Source organism: Convolutriloba macropyga, chromosome 3 (genome assembly GCF_964194025.1).
Source record: "Convolutriloba macropyga chromosome 3, txConMacr16.3, whole genome shotgun sequence".
Classification (NCBI taxonomy): domain Eukaryota; kingdom Metazoa; phylum Xenacoelomorpha; order Acoela; family Convolutidae; genus Convolutriloba; species Convolutriloba macropyga.
The window spans coordinates 58,796,218-58,816,214 of NC_134470.1; the positions used below are offsets into that span (position 1 = coordinate 58,796,218).

General features: G+C 35.7%; 1 protein-coding gene across 2 annotated transcripts in view; it reads right to left on the reverse strand.

Annotated features, from left to right (window-relative positions):
• Positions 1 to 11,945, reverse strand: part of LOC142336319 (gem-associated protein 5-like) — a 92,078-nt gene extending 80,133 nt beyond the window's left edge. For both annotated transcript variants that reach the window (XM_075385064.1, XM_075385063.1), the window contains exons 1-2: positions 11,527 to 11,945; positions 6,428 to 6,665 (exon numbers count right to left, since the gene is read on the reverse strand). In XM_075385064.1, coding sequence (XP_075241179.1) covers positions 6,428 to 6,665; positions 11,527 to 11,923 — 635 coding nt within the window. In that variant the 5' untranslated portion in view covers positions 11,924 to 11,945. The remainder of the gene's footprint in view (positions 1 to 6,427; positions 6,666 to 11,526) is intronic.
• Between the last annotated feature and the right edge of the window lie 8,052 nt (positions 11,946 to 19,997).

The following is a 19,997-nucleotide window of genomic DNA, read 5'->3' on the forward strand; positions in this document are numbered from 1 at the left end:
TGGTATACTAAGGTAATCTCTGCTGAGACCCTACTTACAATGGGATATTTCGCTAGTGCAGCCAGTCCAAATTTTAGTCTAGTGCGATATAAATTTATTGTTGAAGCTTTCATGCGTAGCAAGATTTTTAATTCTTCATAAATGTCGAACGGAAACAGGAATCACGAGATTGTTTCCGATCAATACACACGTTGCAGATAAGCATTTTTGACTATATCATTCTTGCATTGTGATAATTTCGCAATGTACCATTTCACTTGTTGAGTGTTTCAAACGCTTAGCAGACTTTGCATTAACTAAGTTTAAGATGTGAGACGTAAGGAAAATTTTTCTAATTGTTAGTTTTATGGAACGGAAACAAGACTCATAATAGAGATTGTTTCCGTTATATAAGCTTATCGTAGGCTTCCATGGAGTACTAAGTTAATCTCCGCTGAGCCCCTACTTTCAATGGGATATTTCACTAGTGCAGTCAACCCAAGTTTAAGTGTAGTGTGATCATATTTATCGTTGAAGCTTCCATGAGTAACAAAGTTTTTAAAAATGTCATTAAATGTCAAACGAAAACAGGACTCAAGAGAGATTGTTTCCGATTAGTAGACACGTTCTAGATATGCATTTTTGTCTATTTTTTCGCATTCTGATAACTTTGCAATATCTCTTTTCACTTGTTGAAAATTTTCAACCCTAGCCGAGTTTGAACTAATTAAGCTGCCAGACGTAACGAACGCTGTTTGATGTTTAGTAACGGACACAAGGCACATGACATATTGTTTCCGTTAGATAAGCTTATCATAGGCTTTTATGGTGTACTAGGGTCAATTCCGCTGAGCTCATACTTTCAAGGAGACACTGTAAAGTCAGGCCAAGCTTAAGTCTAGTATGATCTATATTTGTTGAAAATTTTATGCTTACCGAGATTTTTTGAATTTTTCAAAAATGTCGAACGTAAACAGGACTCAACAGAGATTGTTTCCGATTAGTCAATACTTTATATGCTTTTTTGTATATTTCCTTCTCGCCTTCTCGAATTGTAATAATTTTGCAATATATGGTTTCACTTGTTGAATATTTCCAACCCTTAGCCAAGTTTGCTTGATTTTATAAGTTAAAGCTATGAGACGCAAATAACGTTTTTCTGATGTTTAGATTTAAGGAACGGAAACAAGACTTATGAGAGAGATTGCTACCGCTATATAAGCTTATTGTAGGCTTTTATGGTGTACTAATGTAATTTCCGCTGAGCTCTTATTTTCAAAGAGACATTTTGTACAGTCAGGCCAAGTTTAAGTCTAGTGTGATCTATATTTGTTGAAGCTTCCATGCGTAACAAGATTTATTTAATTCTTCATAAATGTCGAACGGAAACAGGACCCAAGAGAGGTTGTTTCCGATTAGTAAACACTTCGTAGATATCCCTTTTTGTCTATATTCTTCTTGCATTGGGATAATTTTGCAATACATATTGTTATTTGTTGAATATTTTTAAACCCAAGCCCAGCTTGCATTAATTTAAAAGCTAAGGCTGTAAGAGCTAAAGAAATATTTTCTGATGTTTTGTTTTAAGGAACGGGAACAAAACTCATGAGAAGGATTGTTTCCGTTGAAGGTTTTAATGTTGTACTAAGGCAATCTCCGCTGAGCCTTTACTTACAATGGGATATTTCACTAGTGCAGTCACTCCTAGTTTTATTGTGGTGTGATCTATAAATATTGTTGCAGCTTCAATGCGTAAAAATTTTTTTTAATTCAAAAATGTCGAACGGAAACAGGACTCACGAGAGAGATTGTTTCCGTTTGTTAAACACTTTGTAGAAATGCATTTTTGTCCATAGTGTTCTCGCTGTTCGATAATTTAGCAATATACATTTTCACTTGCTGAGTATTTTTAACACGTAGCCGAGTTTGCATTAATCTAAAAGTTTAGGCTGAAGGACAAAGAACGTTCTTCTGATGTTTAGTTTTAAGCAACGGAAACAAGACTCACGAGAGATTGTTTCCGTTAGACAAGCTCATTGGACGCTTTTTTGGTGTACTTAGGTCAGCTTCCATGCTTAACAATATTTTTTTAACAGAATATTCTGATATTGTAACTAGCGACACAAGTTTTATTCCGTTTTAAAAATCCTGAAGTTTTTTAGACAAAATGTCGATAGAAAAACTTCTTAGTTGGTCGTATCAAACGAAAAGGACGATGTTAGTTATTCATTACAATTCTATTTTGTTGGGTGATATGACTTATTCTGAAAAACTAAAGCTGGGATCTGAAAGTCTTCTATTGTCTTCCATTGACCGAAAATAGAGGTCCTATCGGGTAGTTAAAGGCAACGTTAATTTTTCTTCCGATCTTTTGGAACTGCGGCAAGCACCAAATTTGAGCTCTCAAACGGAGCTAAGCGAGGCGTTGAAGCCCCCTGGTCCAAGCCAGTCATCAGAAAACACAGCCGACAAGTCTCTGAAGACAACCTATTCTGTGTTGGTGGATAGCAGCAAGGTTTGTAGTATTTTTCTCTCCGAAAACAAATATATGTTTTTTAATTGGGTTACAATTCTCCAATAATTGAAGAAACTTCATTAAAGGTTTCTGTTTTTGAAAAAGGTTTGCGGTGAAATTGAAAAATGTTCTTTTTTTATTAGGAGCCACTACTTTTTGATTCCCCGAAACTTAGACAAAAACAAATTAAATTTCTATGAAAATGTGCAGCAGGTAAAAGATATCAACGCAGAATTCGTTTGTTTTGATATTTCTGTTTAGAATTTCGAGGAACATAAAATTGTAGGACGGCTTCTGAGAAACGAAGTTCGTATTAACGAAATGGCCAAAGTGCTTGAAGCTTCGACTATGCAGCATGTACAAGATGTATGTGATATGAAAAGGAACGTTTCCACATCGCTGAAACCTGCAATGAATGACATCTGTTCTGTTGACGGCTCGACGGACGATGAATCTACTGAGGACGAAGAGTCGTCCATATCCGTCCTGCCAGCATCGAACTTAGATGAATTTCGTGTTTTTCAATCGGTGGAAATTGATCCGCCAATACAATTTGGTCTTGATGGGCGTAATTTATTCACTATTTATAGGGGTCGATTGCACAAATATACGGACATTTGCTGAGGATACACATATTTGAGAAAGATGGCCTCTCCACTGAAATGATCTTGCCAACAAAAACAACTGATGCTGAAAGAACACCAGTCGCGACGGATAATATGACTTTTTTGCGTTAGTAGGACATCGTTACGAGGGTAGAAAAACAAATAGGGGAATTACGGTGTTTTCTGCATTACTTTAAAAGTTTTCATAATTTCAAATATTAGGAAACTTGTTTCGCTACGATCAAACACAAAATGGTGATATTATGTACTGATTACTAAATTGCTGCTCGATGACCTATAAGGCAAAAATTTCTTACTGTTTTTTTTTCGCTTTTTGTCTCATTCTTGTAACTCTGTTAAGTAATTCGCTTAGAGGCTGTTCAGCGAAAATTCAAAAAAGACGTTTATGGCAAAAGTTGCAGCAAATGAAAGTTGCCCGAAAGCAAAGAATTGGGAAGGTGGTAAATACAGCAAGGAAAGTGAGGAGAAAAAGAAGCAATTGAAAGCGCAGAAAGATAGATCAATTCCGCGCAAATGTTCCATCAGAAGATGAAATAATTAAAGTTGACAAAGAATAAGAAACGAAATCTAAAGATGAAATAATTGAAGTTGACAAAGAATAAGAAACGAAATCTAGAGAGCTTTGTATACTTTGTTTACTTTTCTTTCTGAAAATTTGATTGTTCATCGACACTTGAGGAAAAACAGTTAGATTTCGATTTGGCTTAGTCTAAGAGAAAAGTTAATTTTGGTTTGAATTGATTACATTGTTCTGCTCCTTGTTTTTAACAATAATTAGAAGCGATTTTGAGCTCAATATCAAAGTCTGCTGGACGATAACACTCATGCGCAAGGCCTTCCCAATTTTTGAGAAGTATGGGATAACCAGACTAAGCTCAGTCAGTATTTTTATAGTAAAAACGGGACGACACTCATGAGCGATTGATTAAACATTACTTATTAATGATATCAGATTTGGCCCTCTTCCATTTAAGTGACATTCGCTGCATTTGTTTTTTATCGAAGTGGTAATTCTGATGTGATACCAGTGTTGAACCGGTTTCAGAACTTCTGTTTTGAAACTCTTGCTATCAATTTTGTGGGAATTAATCAACAAACTGTTTTGCAAATGACCGACAACAAAGAATTTTCACAGCAAAGTGTTTCACAAACAGTGGAATGATGGTCAGAGTAAAAGCATATGTGTCAATGATAAAAAGAATTTTATATCTACCTTGCAAAAAGAATTGAACAAACAAAGCTGAAATTAATTTGCTGAAAGTGCAAATAAATGATCAAGAGGAATTTGTCAGGAACGAGAGCGATGCCACTTACACGACCATGGCCAATTTGTCATCTAATCAGGACACCGCCGAGTGCATCGGTAATGATGCTTTTCTCAGAACAGAAAATGGCTAATGAATGATCAGGCCATGATGCTTTTAGAATTCTCTCATCTAGTTGTAAAATTCACTCAAGTCCGAGGAATTTTCTGCAAAACTTTGTGAACTCGAAAAAGACTGAAATCTAATTAAATTGGCAAAGATTTTGTTAGTTCATATTAATTTTGTTTATATTAGAGACGTGGATCTCAATAAGTTGGAAAACAAGGGGTTCGTCTTTTCTTGAAAGGCCTTTTTGTCGGAAGTTTTCTCGCCCTTTAACATATGGCCTTTCTGTGAGAACTTCAAATACAGTTAATGATGAATGATTGCTGCAGAATTATGCTGATCGCTTAGCAGGTAAATTGAAGTTTATACCACCTTTACTGATCCTAAATTTATGATCAGCGGTTTTTTTTCCTGTGAGGTAAAAAATTACAGAACTATTCAAGAATAGATAGAGAATCAAAGAAACTTCAGACAAATCTAAAGCCCTTATTGCGTTTTCTTAGCTTAAAAATTTTTCTATTTCCAGTTTCGAAAATGAAGCAAACTACCTTGAAAATACGCAACTCTCACCTAGTTGTTTCACGTCAGCGCGCAATTGACCAAAAAACCGAAAAGACGGACTTTACTCAGAATGATGTGGCAATGCTCAGAAACTAGGTGCTTCAATTCAAATTTGAGATTGCTTCTCTCAAATCACGAATCCTTGATCTCGAAAAAAATAGCAGTGACAAGAGTAATTCGACGGTGATTTTATCCTCCGATCAACCAAGTGACAATTCAATTCACGATGAAATTGTTGAGCTGTAGTATTAACATTGAACAGATCTGATAAAATTATTTTCTCAGATATTGGTTTTGCTTGTAATTATTTTTTGCTTTTTATTAATTAGATGTTTTTGTGAAAGATATCCAATCATAAGTTAGCAGATATGTTCATTTAATTGATTCTTGAGACTGTGTTTTGATAAACCTTTGCGAGTGTCGTTCGTGTTGTTAGGTGCAGATGGTGCAGTGATCAGACTTTCCAGGAATTTCAAATAGTTCTTTTCATTTTACTTTGTAATCGTGATCGTTTTTAAGACCTGAACAATAATTATGCCGATTTCCTCTTAATCAGACTATCCAGACCATAGGTAGTGCCCTGATCAGACCGTGCAGACTCTGGATGGGGTCCTGATCAGACTATCCAGACCATAGGTAGTGCCCTGATCAGACCATGCAGACTATGGATGGGTTCCTGATCAGAGTTTCCAGACCGTAGGTAGTGCTGCCAGACTCTGTGGAGTGGTCGCGGTTTACCCCCGTGCGCGACTCAAGTCGGTCTGATCAGGGCTGACTTGGGTCGCGCACCTCGACCTTGGTAAGAATGCCACTTCTAAAGTGAAGCAAGCCAATTCTGATTTTAAAAATATTTCCGCGAATGAAAACAAAATTCGGTTAAATTGGAGTTTATAATGACGTCAGGTGCCTGCGGAAAAACTGAGGGAATTACTTCTATGAGGATATTGGGCGCTGGAAGAATGTCTTTGCAAAACGCACGACTGTTGCACCAATTGATAAGAGCTTTAGTATATTTACTGAATAGCTTTGGTCAAAACCGGTCACGCGAATGACGCTTGAGCTCTGATTGAAAACTTAAGTGATGTCACACACGCACACATACACACACGCGCACACACACACACACACACACACACACGCACGCACACACACGCACGCACACACACACACACAAACACACACACACACACACACACACACACACGAGCTGTGAGAAGGAATGCTAGCAGTCATTATTACCAATTGCTATTTTGGTATTTCAGGAATTATCAAATGGTGTATAACTGCTTCTGACGACCTAACAATTCCGAGAGCATTATTAGCCTCGCTATCCCATCGTGTCTGTTATCGAAACAGAAATCATAATTTGCCTTCACCTGATATCCGGACACCAGAAGACACTCTCAATTCTCTCATCACTCGGTCTGATTTTGGACAACACATCTAGATTCCCATGTGCAGCATCCATTAGAAACAAATTTCCGCTGCGATAGGCAACAGCCAACAAATCTGGGTTCTGACACACTGGGGCGAACTGCATATCCGTCACGGGTGTATTGTCACATGGTTTGTACAGGTACTTCTGATTACTCAGTGAGTACAAGACAACAACTCCTGAAAACAAAAAAAAACAAACTTAAAAAGCCACTAGATAAAAGCTAGCTGGATCAACCCAGAATGCGGTGAAATATTTGTCTGCGGTAAAATTTTTGGTAACATAAGACATTTTAGCACTAGAAAAGCCCTGGAAACTATATATTTGGATAACTGCCAAGCTATCAGCACCTGTGTTACCCATTAATGAATCGCAAACCAATTTTTCTGAAAAACTAAGAATTGATGATTTGATGAGTTTCAAAAACTATTTCAAAACTGTTACAATTTTTCTGAAAAACTAAGAATTGATGATTTTCAAAAAAAGTTTCAAAAAGAGTTTCAAAAATTTTTACCTTGCAAATTGTGTTAGCCAATTGTTAAATAGTAAGCTGAACAATACCCACAGGTAGGTAGACAGGATGACAAATATTGCATATTTGGTTGGCAAAATACAAAAGAATATGTGAAAAAATAGAAGTTTAAAACATTAGTTTTCGCATATTTTTTTTACCTCGATAGTATCGTCATTAACATGGACTGTATTTGTAATCACTTCTATCTTATAGACGACAAAGAAATCAACATCTTTTATTTTTCACACAATTTTTAGTGAATTTGATGGTTTCTATAATAACGGAGACGCGATTTAAAAAAACCTGACCAGTTGGTGTTAGAATGGCCAGGTAAGCTGGCAGCTTGTTAGAAAATTGCTCTGATACCATTACAGACCTGTAGTCAAAAGGCAACAAAAAAGCCCAAAGAAGTAATTTCAGTCTTTTACAAACTGCATAGACGTCATATATTAGTAGTGGATAAAAGGGTGGGAACCGACCAGCAACCCGACTTGTCCCATTTCCCCAAACGCTCTCCGCGTATGGGGAAGCGGTCCAAATCGCGCGTCTAATCGATTTCCCCTTTTATCCACTAATGTCCACCGCTATATACACATTACGTGCACAATTTTATGTATAAAAATAAAGCATATAGCCAGTATAATTTATGTATTTCATACGCAAATATCCAAAAGTCCTAAAAGTTAGTTTTAAGCCTAATTTCATATCTAATATGCCAAACTATACTGAAATAAATTAGGTTAACCGTCTCACAAAGTTTTTTTCGATAGAAACGGACGACTGAAAACTATTCAAAATTGCTTAGAAATGAACAAAAAGTTTCTGTAAAATTTTGACTTTACCCATGGAGACGATTGATCTATGATGTTTAACTGCGTGATTCTATTTACCTGGATACCTCTTTTCTAGTACCGAGTCTTGAGAGGTCTTGATCAAAAGGTTGACTCGCCTCTACCACGCTACGGCGGTATTGCTTGACCGAACTTCATCGCTAACAGTGGGTGAGAGTTCAACTACAGAATGCTTGAAATTTATTTTATTTTTAACTATTAGGCTGACTGAACTCTTAATAAAAAGCTTGGTATAACATCTCACCACACATCAAATGATGAAAAAAGTGCATGTCATGCCAAAATGGCCTCCTCCAAAAAAGATGGCCGCCTCCATTAACAGAAGGGTATCAAACGAGTGAAAATTTCGAAAAAAAATGTCTTTAAATATTAGCTAGCAAGTTTAAGTATTGATTAAATTTCTAATTAATTCATAATAAGTTATAAAAAGTATTCAATTTAACAGAAGAATTTAATTATTATTTTACTTTAAAACAGGTAATTACTTGGGAAAGCATAACTAAATTTAAGTTATCAAACATGTCGGAATATTCACGAAAAACAATAATCTAGAATTATTCTACCTGAGTACACCTTTTTTCTACCTGACAATTTTTGGCTATTCATCATGAGTTTTACTTCACTACAAAAACTACCAAAAAATTTTAAACAATTTTGACGAGACATTAATAACTGGAGCTTTATCAAATACTTCTTTATCTGAAGAAAATATAAACGAGTTGACTAATTAAACAACTCAAATGATTTCATTTTGTGAGGAGAACATCTGCATACCTAACGAACCCGCACAACACACAATCGAGACAGCAAAACAAAAACAGAACTCTTCCAGTTATTCCTTACCAAGTCCAAGAAGGACCTAATACAATAGGAGCATCAAGAAACACTGGACAAGTTTGGGGTGAACGTGCCAGAACATTTATCGACCAATGATAAACTGAAAAAATCATTCAATGTTGGTGAATTTGGAGCTCATCTAACCACAGTTAATAATATGGAGGGAAAGCTGAATCGTTTATATCAACTGACAATGTCAACAGAGGATATATATGGGGAAAATGAAACAAGATCATCACGAGAACAATAAGGACATTCCTTGGAAACAACTGCTGAACGATAAAAGATATTCCTACTCTACTATCCAGAATTATATAAACCTCTCAAGCATGTGAAAGCTAACCAGGAATCCTAGTCTCAACTGACTACCATTCGGAATGGAGAAAAATTCTGACAAGGAGAAAAGGCAAACAGTGTCCTACAAAGCAACGTATAATCGCCAATGCTCTAATACGGTTGGGATTTAATAGGTGAAATAATAACTCGCTGCCTAAATCATTTACACGACTCGCTAGAATCAAGAAAACTTGAGTTATCAGTTGAGAAATCAAGTGCAAATGTGGTCACAACCTGGAGCAAGGAGGCCAAGTTTGACCCATACCTCAATAACAACAATTCACCAATACCAGTAAAGTCCAAAGTCAAAGTACTTGGCGTCATCATCGATAGTATGCACAAAAAGACACTCAAGGACTTACAAAGCTATCCGTCAGAGCATTCATAGCAACGTTGCCCCAATTTCGTCTTCAACAATCAGCAATGAAAAACTAGAACCACCAGCAACACAACAAAACATTGCTCTTCGCACAATTACTGGCTGTGCAAAAATGTCTGACATCAATAACATACACAATGAGGGCGAAATGCTGCCTGTTAAAGCTCAAACAGAAATTTTAGCTTAACAATTTCTGGCCTGCAGTTATGGCAGCTACCGTTCCGATTACAAAACAACTTCTACATTCACGAGACTGACACTAAACGATACATAAGGGAATGCGTGAAACAACACACCAACAATAAAAATAAATCCAAGGAAAATAAAAAAAATTCGCTCAAAAGCATTTACTGACATAGTCCATTTTCAATTGAACAAAGACAGCAAGCAAACAAGCACACCTCCGCCAACATCAACAAGAAGAACAAACGTTGCCACGAATTGCACGTATCCGCTAGCAAAATTGAGAACTGAATACTGCCCCTGCTGTTCTCTTACTTAAGTAGGACTTACAGCAATGCTGATATCCGCTGTCCGAAAGGTGAAGTAGCACCGCATGACGTAAAGCACATTTTCAACTTCAGTAAGGGCACCTTCTAAAAGTGTCCGACTTGTGGGAAAGATCAGTAAAGCTCGTTAGCTGGTTGGACCTAATACCATCAATCCAACACAACCACACCGCACAGAAAATTCCAACCTCCTTACCCGCAACACCCGATGTTGACAATGCTCTTCCGTCCCCACAAACTCGCAGGTCACCCACTATGAGATAGATGCGAAAAAGTCGCCGCACCACAAGCAAGTTGTGGATAGGCAGTCACGCTAATAATATATCTATTTTTATTACTATACAAATGCAACAATGGAACCAATTAGAAATGGCAATAAGCGCTAAAAAACCGCCCAAAATTACCCGCAACTTGCAGCTCTGTGCGATAGGTACAAAAACATTAGGCAGAACAGGAAATCCGTAATTCAATACTGTTTGTCAAAAATTGATTATTTGCGAATTATTTCTATTTGCTGGCAAACCTCAGTAACCAATCTTCTTTGAAAAAACCTCAGTTTACGGTACATAACAAATTAGATTAATAGAAAAAGTACGGAGCCCTTGTAATTAAATTTGACTTAAAAGTGGAGATGCAGAAGTATATCTCATGAGGATTTTAAAGAAAGCACATGACCTTGAAAATCAGGTGAAAAAAATGAATTTGGCTGCCATTTCTCTATAATAACAAAATTTAATGAAAAATGCAATCTTTAATTGACTTGAAGAATACAAAAACACAGATATTGATATAGCAGAAAATAAAAAACCAAAAGAATTTACAAAGAGAGCTTTAACAGAAAAATTGAGGTTCATTTGGATATACCACAAAAACTGAACGCATAAAATTCGCGCAATTTTCTGTTCAATTGCGGAAACAGGCTTTTGAAGTACAAGCAATTGCCCAAAAAATGACAAGAAAAAGCAACATCTGCTCAATACTAAAAATTTTCAGCTGACTGTTTTGAAACACCAAAACTAAACCAAATGCCATTATATTCTGGCTAAAACTTTAAACAAATCGAAGCTTGGTAATTGTTGGTATAATATAAGCCAAAATTAGCGCCAAATCTGAACTTTGGCTAAATTTTCTAAAAATTAGCCCAATGTCATATAAATTGGGTCATGCCAATTATAAAAACCGCAATGTTTTCAATTTTACAAAAATTCGCAAAAAAAAAGGTTGAACCAAAAGTTGAACAAAATATTGTTAAGATCAGACAAAATTTAAACCTCAATAGCTCCTTGAAAAAACGACATTCGAAAAAACCTCCAGCTTAAAAATTCTGCGTTTGACGTGCTCCACAATGTCCCTCTCATATCCTTCTACGTTAAATATTTTACTCGATTAGACAAAAAATAACCTCGAGTATAGTCCCCCTCCAAGCTAATTGCGGTCAGAAAACATTTCTGATTTGAAATAAGGGCATATTTTCCACTAGGTCTTGCAGTTCCATGTATGACACCACTCAGAACTCATAAAGCACATTACTAAGTAAAAAGTAGCACGTGCAATTACGTTCAGAAAATTATTACGCCCAATAAGCTGCGGGTGAAGGCGAAACATGAACAATACCTTTCTGATCACCGGTTGCCACAACGGATTGATTGATTCGTGACTCATTCTTCCAGGCTAGAGCAGTCGGTTTACTTTTATGAGCCGAATGTTGCATCATTAACTGTGCTTCGCGCTCGTAGAGACTCCAAATCCGAACAAACGAATCTTCACCGGTGGTTGCAATTAATGAAATGATCTTGTCGTTACTCTGTAAACTATGCGAACATTTGAGAGCAACAATTTTATCTTTATGAGCGTCAAATTGGAACAGGTATTTCAGATATCCAGGAGAGTAATCGTCTATCTTGAAAATTACCACTCGATTACGTGCAGCATAAACGTATAATCCTTCAATGGAATCGGAAATCTGTGGCAAATTCCAGTTTATTGAAGGAGGAAACACAAACTCAGTCATTGCACCTATCAAATAGCCTGAAAAAAAATCTTGTGAAATCCACTTCAACTCTTGATCTAGCCCTAACAAACCCCTGCTCTTTCATTGTCAGAGCAAGGATGCTAAAGTGGACTATAGATACATTTCTTATGTGCTTTTCTTATCATAAAGAAATTGGTCGGTAATTTTCAAAAGGTTATAATCGCTTTTTTGTGAACGGAGTTACTGCAATTTTCCGACTAACTGGAATTTATCAGGAGCGTTTGATCCGTGATCTTTTTCGACATATTGTTTAGTTATTTACATTTCTTTTGCTGTTCGATAATAAAAATGAGGGATTTCATTTCATTTAAACCCTTGTTTTCTTTATACCTAGTTTCGAACATTTCTTTATTGTTTGGACTTTCCTTTAACCACAATACAAAAAATTGGTTTAAAAACGCACAATCTTCTGGTCAAAGGCCAATTGAGCACAAGGACTGACATAGTTGTGTTGTATGATATATTAAACAACAGCATCTCAAGCCACAAATCGAATAACTAAAGAAAAAGTAGTGTACAACAGCTGACGAACTACTTGACCACGAAATTTAAAGCGTTTGTATACTGCCAGCGCACTGGAACCCTTGATACTTACAAAGAGTTGATGACCACTGGAATAATGGTTCTGAGGGTGACAAAGAACCTGATATCGAACCTGATATGGAAACCTGAAAGCTCTAGTCGTGAAAGACAAAGGGAAGAACATCGGCAAAAGACACAGGAAGAGGAGAGCTTAAGTGAGACTGGTAGAAAGAGCACGGAACCAGAGTATAGCTCCTGAAAAATAGGGTTTCATTGCCCCCTTGCCATTGAGCGAGCTTCCGTGTTGCGCGAAATTCTTCCATACCCATGGCTATAGAGCTACATGTAATGTATGCAATTTCATTTGACTCGATCTCATTGGGCTGATTAATGATTGCGGGCTGAATCAATTCGTTGTTCAATGTACACATAAACATGGTATTATACTTGATCTGATTTTATCATGATGATCTTCCCTTTTCTCGGATTGCTAATACAAGTTTTAGTGATCACAAAGAAATTTGATTCCAAATAGAGCTCTCTTCTGAAAATGTCGCCAAAAATGCTATTCAGTTCGCCTACACAAATTACTCGTTTAATGTCTAAATATTTAATAATATGTTAGCAGAATTTTTTCAATACTTAACTCCCCTCTTGATTGTCAGTATCCTACGACTTGGTATGACTATCCTAACAAAGCGTCGTCGAAATCTCTTGGCATCAAACGAAAATAGCGACAAACTTTACCAAACATCTATACATGGCATACAGTGCATCTTCTCAACCGACTTGAAGCACTTTCGGGAAAGCTTAAAACACTTTTTTGTTCGATACCGCAGCTGCAGAAGCAAATCTAATACTGCGTTGGAGTCATCAAGTGAGATAGACAAATGATTGTTCCTGGAAACTTTTATTTTAACAATCAAAGACACTGCTTCCAGTTCCTATGCTCTCTTAAGTTGGGTTCCAATTATCCAAGCAACACATTCTACAGTAACCTCAATGTTGGTATCAGCGTTGAGAAAGCTCAGCTGTTCAATATTTTTTTAGCTCCGTGTTCATACCAGACAAGAGCCGCAAGGAAAAAAATTAAACACTGGGTGCATTTCTGTTGTGTGATTTTTCCTTCTTTGTAACTGAAGTTTGTGAAGCTTCAAGGCTTTGTAATCATGATTCGTCTATGGGTTGGGATTTTATTCCTCCGTTTGTTTTATCAGAAAGCGCTCGTTTACTGATAACCTTAGTTTTCAAATTGTTTTAAATCATTTTGAAGACTCGCGTGTGGCCTCAGCAGTGGGCAACCTCATTTTTTACTCCATTGCAATTTTCCCAAAACATCAATCGAGTTTGAACGGCTCATCTTTACGCTCGGGAGCGATATCAAACAAAGAGTCAGTAACAAAGTTTCATGAGGAATTGCAGCACTGTTAGTCAATTTTTAGTTCTTTGGAGAGTGTTTAAAGCAGCAGAGATCAGCATGCAGTCTGTTTTGGGGGTTATGTTTTGACGCAAAAAATGCATTTAGTAGTATCTAATTTTATTTGCTTAATAAAATTAGCATCTTTTGGTTTTGAATCTCTTTTTATCGAATTGTTCGAGTCTTATTTAAAATGTAGGAGGCAGAAAGTCAAAATAAAGCTTTTTCTAACGAAGTTATTGTTACTTCTGGTTCTGCTCAGTGTAGTTTCTGTGGGCCGCTTTTATTCATTTGTTCATCAATGAGTTGAAAAACTAGCTCGAACATTGTAAAAATTATTTGCTTCCGATCATCTCACAATTTTTACTGAGTCTCCATAAAGTAACACTTAAAGAAATATTGACTGTCACTCAATTTGGTTGCAGGTCAATAGATTAGATCTTTACCCTGAAAAATGCAAGCTCAATCATTTGGGCAACAAAACGATGCAGAAGTCAATCTCAGCGGCTCAGTTCTGCTACACGTAGACTCAATCAAAGACTTGGGAATTGTTATTTGTAACAACTTGACATGGGATAAGGATATCAGTCAATCTATAGCAAAAGCGTCCAAAATTTCACATTTTTTGAACACAAATTTTCGAAGGAAGTAACTCTCTCCAGACGCAAACTTCTATCAAAGTCACTCGTTTTATCAGTCTTGCAATGTGGATCACCGACAAGACAACCCTCTGTGGTGTCCCTAAGAACGTCGAAAAGATCCGGATTCGTATTCTGAATTGAACTCTCTTGACTGGTAAGTGCATTTATTTTGAACGCATGAAGCGACCAAATACTGTGCTTATTTATTTTCAGCTGCCAGATCTGATTGTCCTATGGATTATGGTTAATGGAGTTATTGATAGTGATATCGATCTAAGTTTTGCGATATCTCATGCTAGGACTCATCGAATTGGCCACTTTGAAACAGAGAAAAGAAACAAAAGAAATCAAAACAGAGAGATAACCTCTTTCGAGCGCAACGTGCTGCCAACTTCCTTCTGCAAAGGAATGTGATAGAGTTTGAAATGACTAAAAAGAGGTTCGTTTTTTGGAAATTGACAATTTCTTTTCAAAAAGACTTTAATCTTTTGACGCTGAAAACTCGTGCTCTCCTTATGTTGTTGCTTATATGGTTTAAAAAGTTGTTGCCATTTTAAGCGTTGTTTTTGAAATTATTGTTGTAAATTTGTCACTGTTTTTGTAAGTGTGCATTATGTGTTTCCCTAAACCGGAAATGAGTTTTTTACTACTACTTTTACTATGTTGGCAACATCGGCCAACATGTTAACGATAAAACTTTGGAACTTGAAAAGAGATATTCCCCTGTGGGACAACACCTCGTTGAATGTTATGGTACAGCGCATAATAATGAAAGGGACATTCTCAACGTACGTCGTGGGGTTGAAAAACTAATGACAATTGAAGCAATTTACATAAGAAAATTGTACGTTCAAATGCTAGATACGCTCGACGGTTACCAAGGCGAGACGCGAGTTTTCTTTGAAGTATTAGTCCAAATGCAAAATTTACTTAACTTTTACTTTTACTTAACAAAAAATTTTTTAACATGATAATTGGTGTTTTTTTTAAATCCAACAACTGAAGGCTAACAAGAGATAGAATTGAGAGTAAAAACTTCTTTTCAGGAAACCAAAACAAAATACCCAGGAATTTCAAAAACTCCGGAAAAAAATTAATTTTCTTTGGTGCAGTAAATGTAAATAATATAATAGAAAAGTAATTTTGTCTTTGAATAGTTTCAAAAATTTATTGTTACTTTTTCTCAATTTGTAAAAATCTATAGATATATTCAATGACAAGTATCATACACAGATTGTATTTTTATTCGATGATGAATCAGTTTTAAGTAAAACTAACAACTAAAACAAGGTTCGAAAACGTTCACTTTTGTTAAATCAATTAAACTTTAATTGAAAATTCCTTTTTTCTGCTGCTAATTTTTTGTTCTGCGACAGAAATCTGATACAAGTATTTTGTTATGTTTGATGCCTCCAATCTAAGAATTAGTGGCATTGGTAAGGATTTGGACCTTCGGTGTCGTCAGCCGCGGGGACTGTGTCCCTTTTCTTTGTCTATGGTTGCTGCAAAACTTTCCACGTATTGCTGACACGTTTTAGTTCGTTGAACTTTTTCGTTAAACTTTTTTTTGTTGAACTTTTTTTAATATGATGCCACCTAAAATTTAGTAGTCGACCTTTCGAACAAAAAAATCGGCTATTGTTAAAATTGGAATGACCCTAAGAGATTCCGTGAAAGTAAAACTTGTAACTCCAGATATAGAGTTGTTTTTTAGCTATTGCTGGTGTTGTTGATCCAATTTAAACTTCTTATCCGAATAGTTTCGAGTAACTCGGTCTTTGTTACATTAGAAATACAAAAACTCCGCATAACAAAACCGGCAAAAACCCTAGGTTTCCAAAATTTTAATATAAGTCCCGGTGTAAGGCATGGTGAGATTCTTTTAGCATGAAAAAAATCCGAGCGCTTTGTTTGCCGGTTTATCGCTATTTTTGATGAGAGAGATTCTTGAAGAACTGAAAAATTAGCTATTTTGTTCTTAATGGAGACAGCACTTTGAATCGCAGTCAACCTAAAAATTTCTGTAGTTTTTTAAATGTTTTTCAGTAGGTCGGGTTGCTGCAAATTTTTATTCAAGTTCTGCTTCATTTTTTTCAATCACTGTTTCAGCAATGCCTTCTAGAATCACTGTTTTCTGTAAGTTTTATCCAATGTTTCTTCTCACGGTCGCAAGATTTTTAAATGCAATTGATATAGGCATTTTAGCGTTGGCAATTGAGATAGAAGCTTTTTCCTGTTTGGAACATTTTCAAAAGAGTATGGGTCTAATGCAATCGTACCATTGTTGGTGCAAAACATTGATGTTACTCCCAAGAAACCCAAGAAACGGTAAATCTTTTATATCTTTATTTATTTCATCAAATCTAGCCTTATAGAATGTGTTATTTATATTTGAGTTTGCCTACCTCAAATAAGAAGAGCTCAGGATTTCGACTCTTACTTTAAGGGCTATTTCATCATGATTCGACAACGAAATAAGGTCCAGAATAATATTTCTGCAGGATAAAACGTCTGTTACCTTGTTGAATAGAACGGCATTGAGGATACCTGATGCTGCGGTAGGACAAAATAATGCTTTGCTGATAGCTGAAAAAACTAACAGAGTCCACAAAAGTGTCTCTCTCTTTGTTCGTAGCTGATTATATGTACCCATCAGTTTTTTTAGATTGAGGTCACCATAAGCAATTGTCAAATAGTAGAACGTTGACAGTGTAAAGATTTTCTCAAACAGTAGATGTCGTGTTTGAGTTGATATATAATGAGGAATGTGATTTGATGAACTAAAAACACGCCATAAAAACACGCAAATAAAATGTTCCGGTGGTAAAATTGAGAGATAAAACGGCTCTATTGATGCTGTTACAAAATATAAAATTTCTACAGCCAAAACTATTCTCGATAGCAATGAAAACTCCTACATATTTTGACGTGTTGTTACAAGCGCTTCTTTCTGATCAAAAAAATGTTCGAAAATCTGCGTATATTAACTACAAATGACTCTAGATTTTCCTCGGACCCTTGTTTGAAATTGAGATCCAAGAAATTGTTTACAATCATAAGAACAATTATGGCTGAAATTTCCAAAAATGCTGCGCAGGTATTTTTCTTCGTTAATCAGTTTTTTTTGTCTCAACAGATATTATTTTTTTTTCATTTATTCCGCCTTGGTCATGTAGTTGCAGGCAAAGATCTTTGTCCTATTGTCCTAAATGTAGTTCTTGATTTTGCGAGCATTCGCAAGAACTCTCTTTGCCTTACAGGATTTGTTGAAGGTCACCAACAGCGACCTTGTTTTGGATTTCGGTTTGATAAATTTACTTAATCTCTGATATTCGAAACTGCGTTTTCATTTTCTACCAGATAACTGATAATTTGCTGCGTTTGTTTAATTTCATACTGCATAATGTTCGAATACTTTAAATTTGCTTGCAATGATATTACTATTATTCAAGAAATTTCAATTGTATCTATCTTTGGGTAGCTTTCATTGTTGACATTAAATAGTTTTGGTTGGGGAAGAAATATCAGTTGACTTAGCTTTTAGGTCGGACAGAGCTTCTTTGATTTCCTCCAAGCGGTTGTTTACGTCTGTTCTTTGATTTTCTTTTCTCTGGTTTGGTTAAATCTCGCAATCTTCTTCAAGTTTTTGGTGCAACAATAGCAGAACCAGAATAAACTTTCGGTGGACATGCCTGTGAACGCTTCAGTTGGAATCTCCGTGCATGCTCTGTGCATGTGTGGAGCAGCCACCAGCCATATTTGTCACATCCAAAATAGTTTGTAGTTTCATCAGCTGTTGACGAGCATTGTGGACATGTTAACTCTGAACCACTACTGGTTGACTTTGTCCCGGATATATTTCGCTCGCATACAGTGTATCAAACGATTTCTTTTCGAAAAAATGTGGGAATCAGTGAAAATATTGGTTTGATTGAACCATTTGTGCTTGCAAATCAATACCATTTGTGCTTGCTGATCATAGTGACAAGAAAAAATCTGTTTTTCCATAACTTTTTAAGAGCTTGATTTTCTGATTGTCCAGCGCACCAAGAAGTTTTCCTTGGTAAAAAATTTGCGGTTTTGCCAACACAGCTAAGGCCGATACTTTTACCTTCTGTTTCTTTTTGTATCTGGTAAGTGCTTGGTTTGTTCAGATTATTGTGTTTGAAGTCACCTTAGAAAATTTAAGAGATGCTAACAGGAATCCAACCTGATCCAAACAGGAAGAATTTGTGGACGAATAGTTCTTCTTGGCTCGTAAGATCTGATAATTAAGTCAATACACTAATTTATTGTGTTGGTCAATTGTAAAAACTAGTATGTCACATGAGATTGAATGAGATTTCTCGAAACAAATCATTGATATGATTAAACATATATGCTTACTTTAAAATGATTGATATTAAAGCTACATGAATAAAGTTAGCATGAGTAATTTGAAGATTAATTTCAAATAGGTGGAATAAAAAGCGGACTATTGCGTTTCGAAGAGTGTAAAATTTCTCTAAATTTGTAGTGTATTTTAAGAGTGTAATTTCTTTAAAATTATAGTGTATTTCTAAGAGTGTAATTTCTTTAAATTTACACTCTTCCACTCTTTTCCCTACTAAAAAATCATCTAAAGAATGTAATTTTTCCGACCCCTCTTGAAAGCGAAGGAACTATATACTCAAACGGGTTTTTTTTTGTTCAGTCAATTTTGGCCGATCGATGTATTCATCGTAGAGTTGAGACTGGTATCATTAGAAAGCTTGTCCAGCGTAGACTATGGAATTAAAAAGATTTTTTTTTCAATTTTCAATTTTTACAGGGAGTTATCGAGGTTAAAATTTTGAGAAAATAGTGTGAACTCCGGCGAGAATTTATTCACTTTTTCCGGAATTTTTGAACAATACCTCGCCAATTTTGCTAAAATTTGTTAATTTTTTTGAAAGTGTTGTTGATTTTTGTTTGTGAAAACAAAAAAAATTACAAGAATATTGTCGGTTATTTTCATTTTCTTGTCAAAAATTCTGGCTAAATATTTCAAAATTAAGGCTTTTCTTCAAAAACAGCACGAAAAAAGTTTCTTTAGTCCGTTTTGATTAATTTTACAGGAAGTACAGACCCAAACAGCACTAACACAAATTTTGTAGACTCAAAGGGGGAGTTTTTTACTTCAAATTCCGTTGAGAGTGCTCTGTAATTAAAACTTAGCCGTTTTTTGCTAAAATTATTTGTTGATTATCAAACACACAGCACCTATTTTTGATTATTTAACTAACAAAAAATCATTAGCTATAACATTCAAATAAATAAGTATTCTAAAAGAATGAACAATATTAGCAGGGCTAGTTTGGGACCAATCTTTGACTGGTATAATCCAAAAATAGTTCGGATTGTAAACAGTCGGTCTTTTTTATTAAAAAAAATCGATCTCTTCTACAATAATTAAATAACAGAACATTTCAAAAAAAAGCTCACTAATGATAGT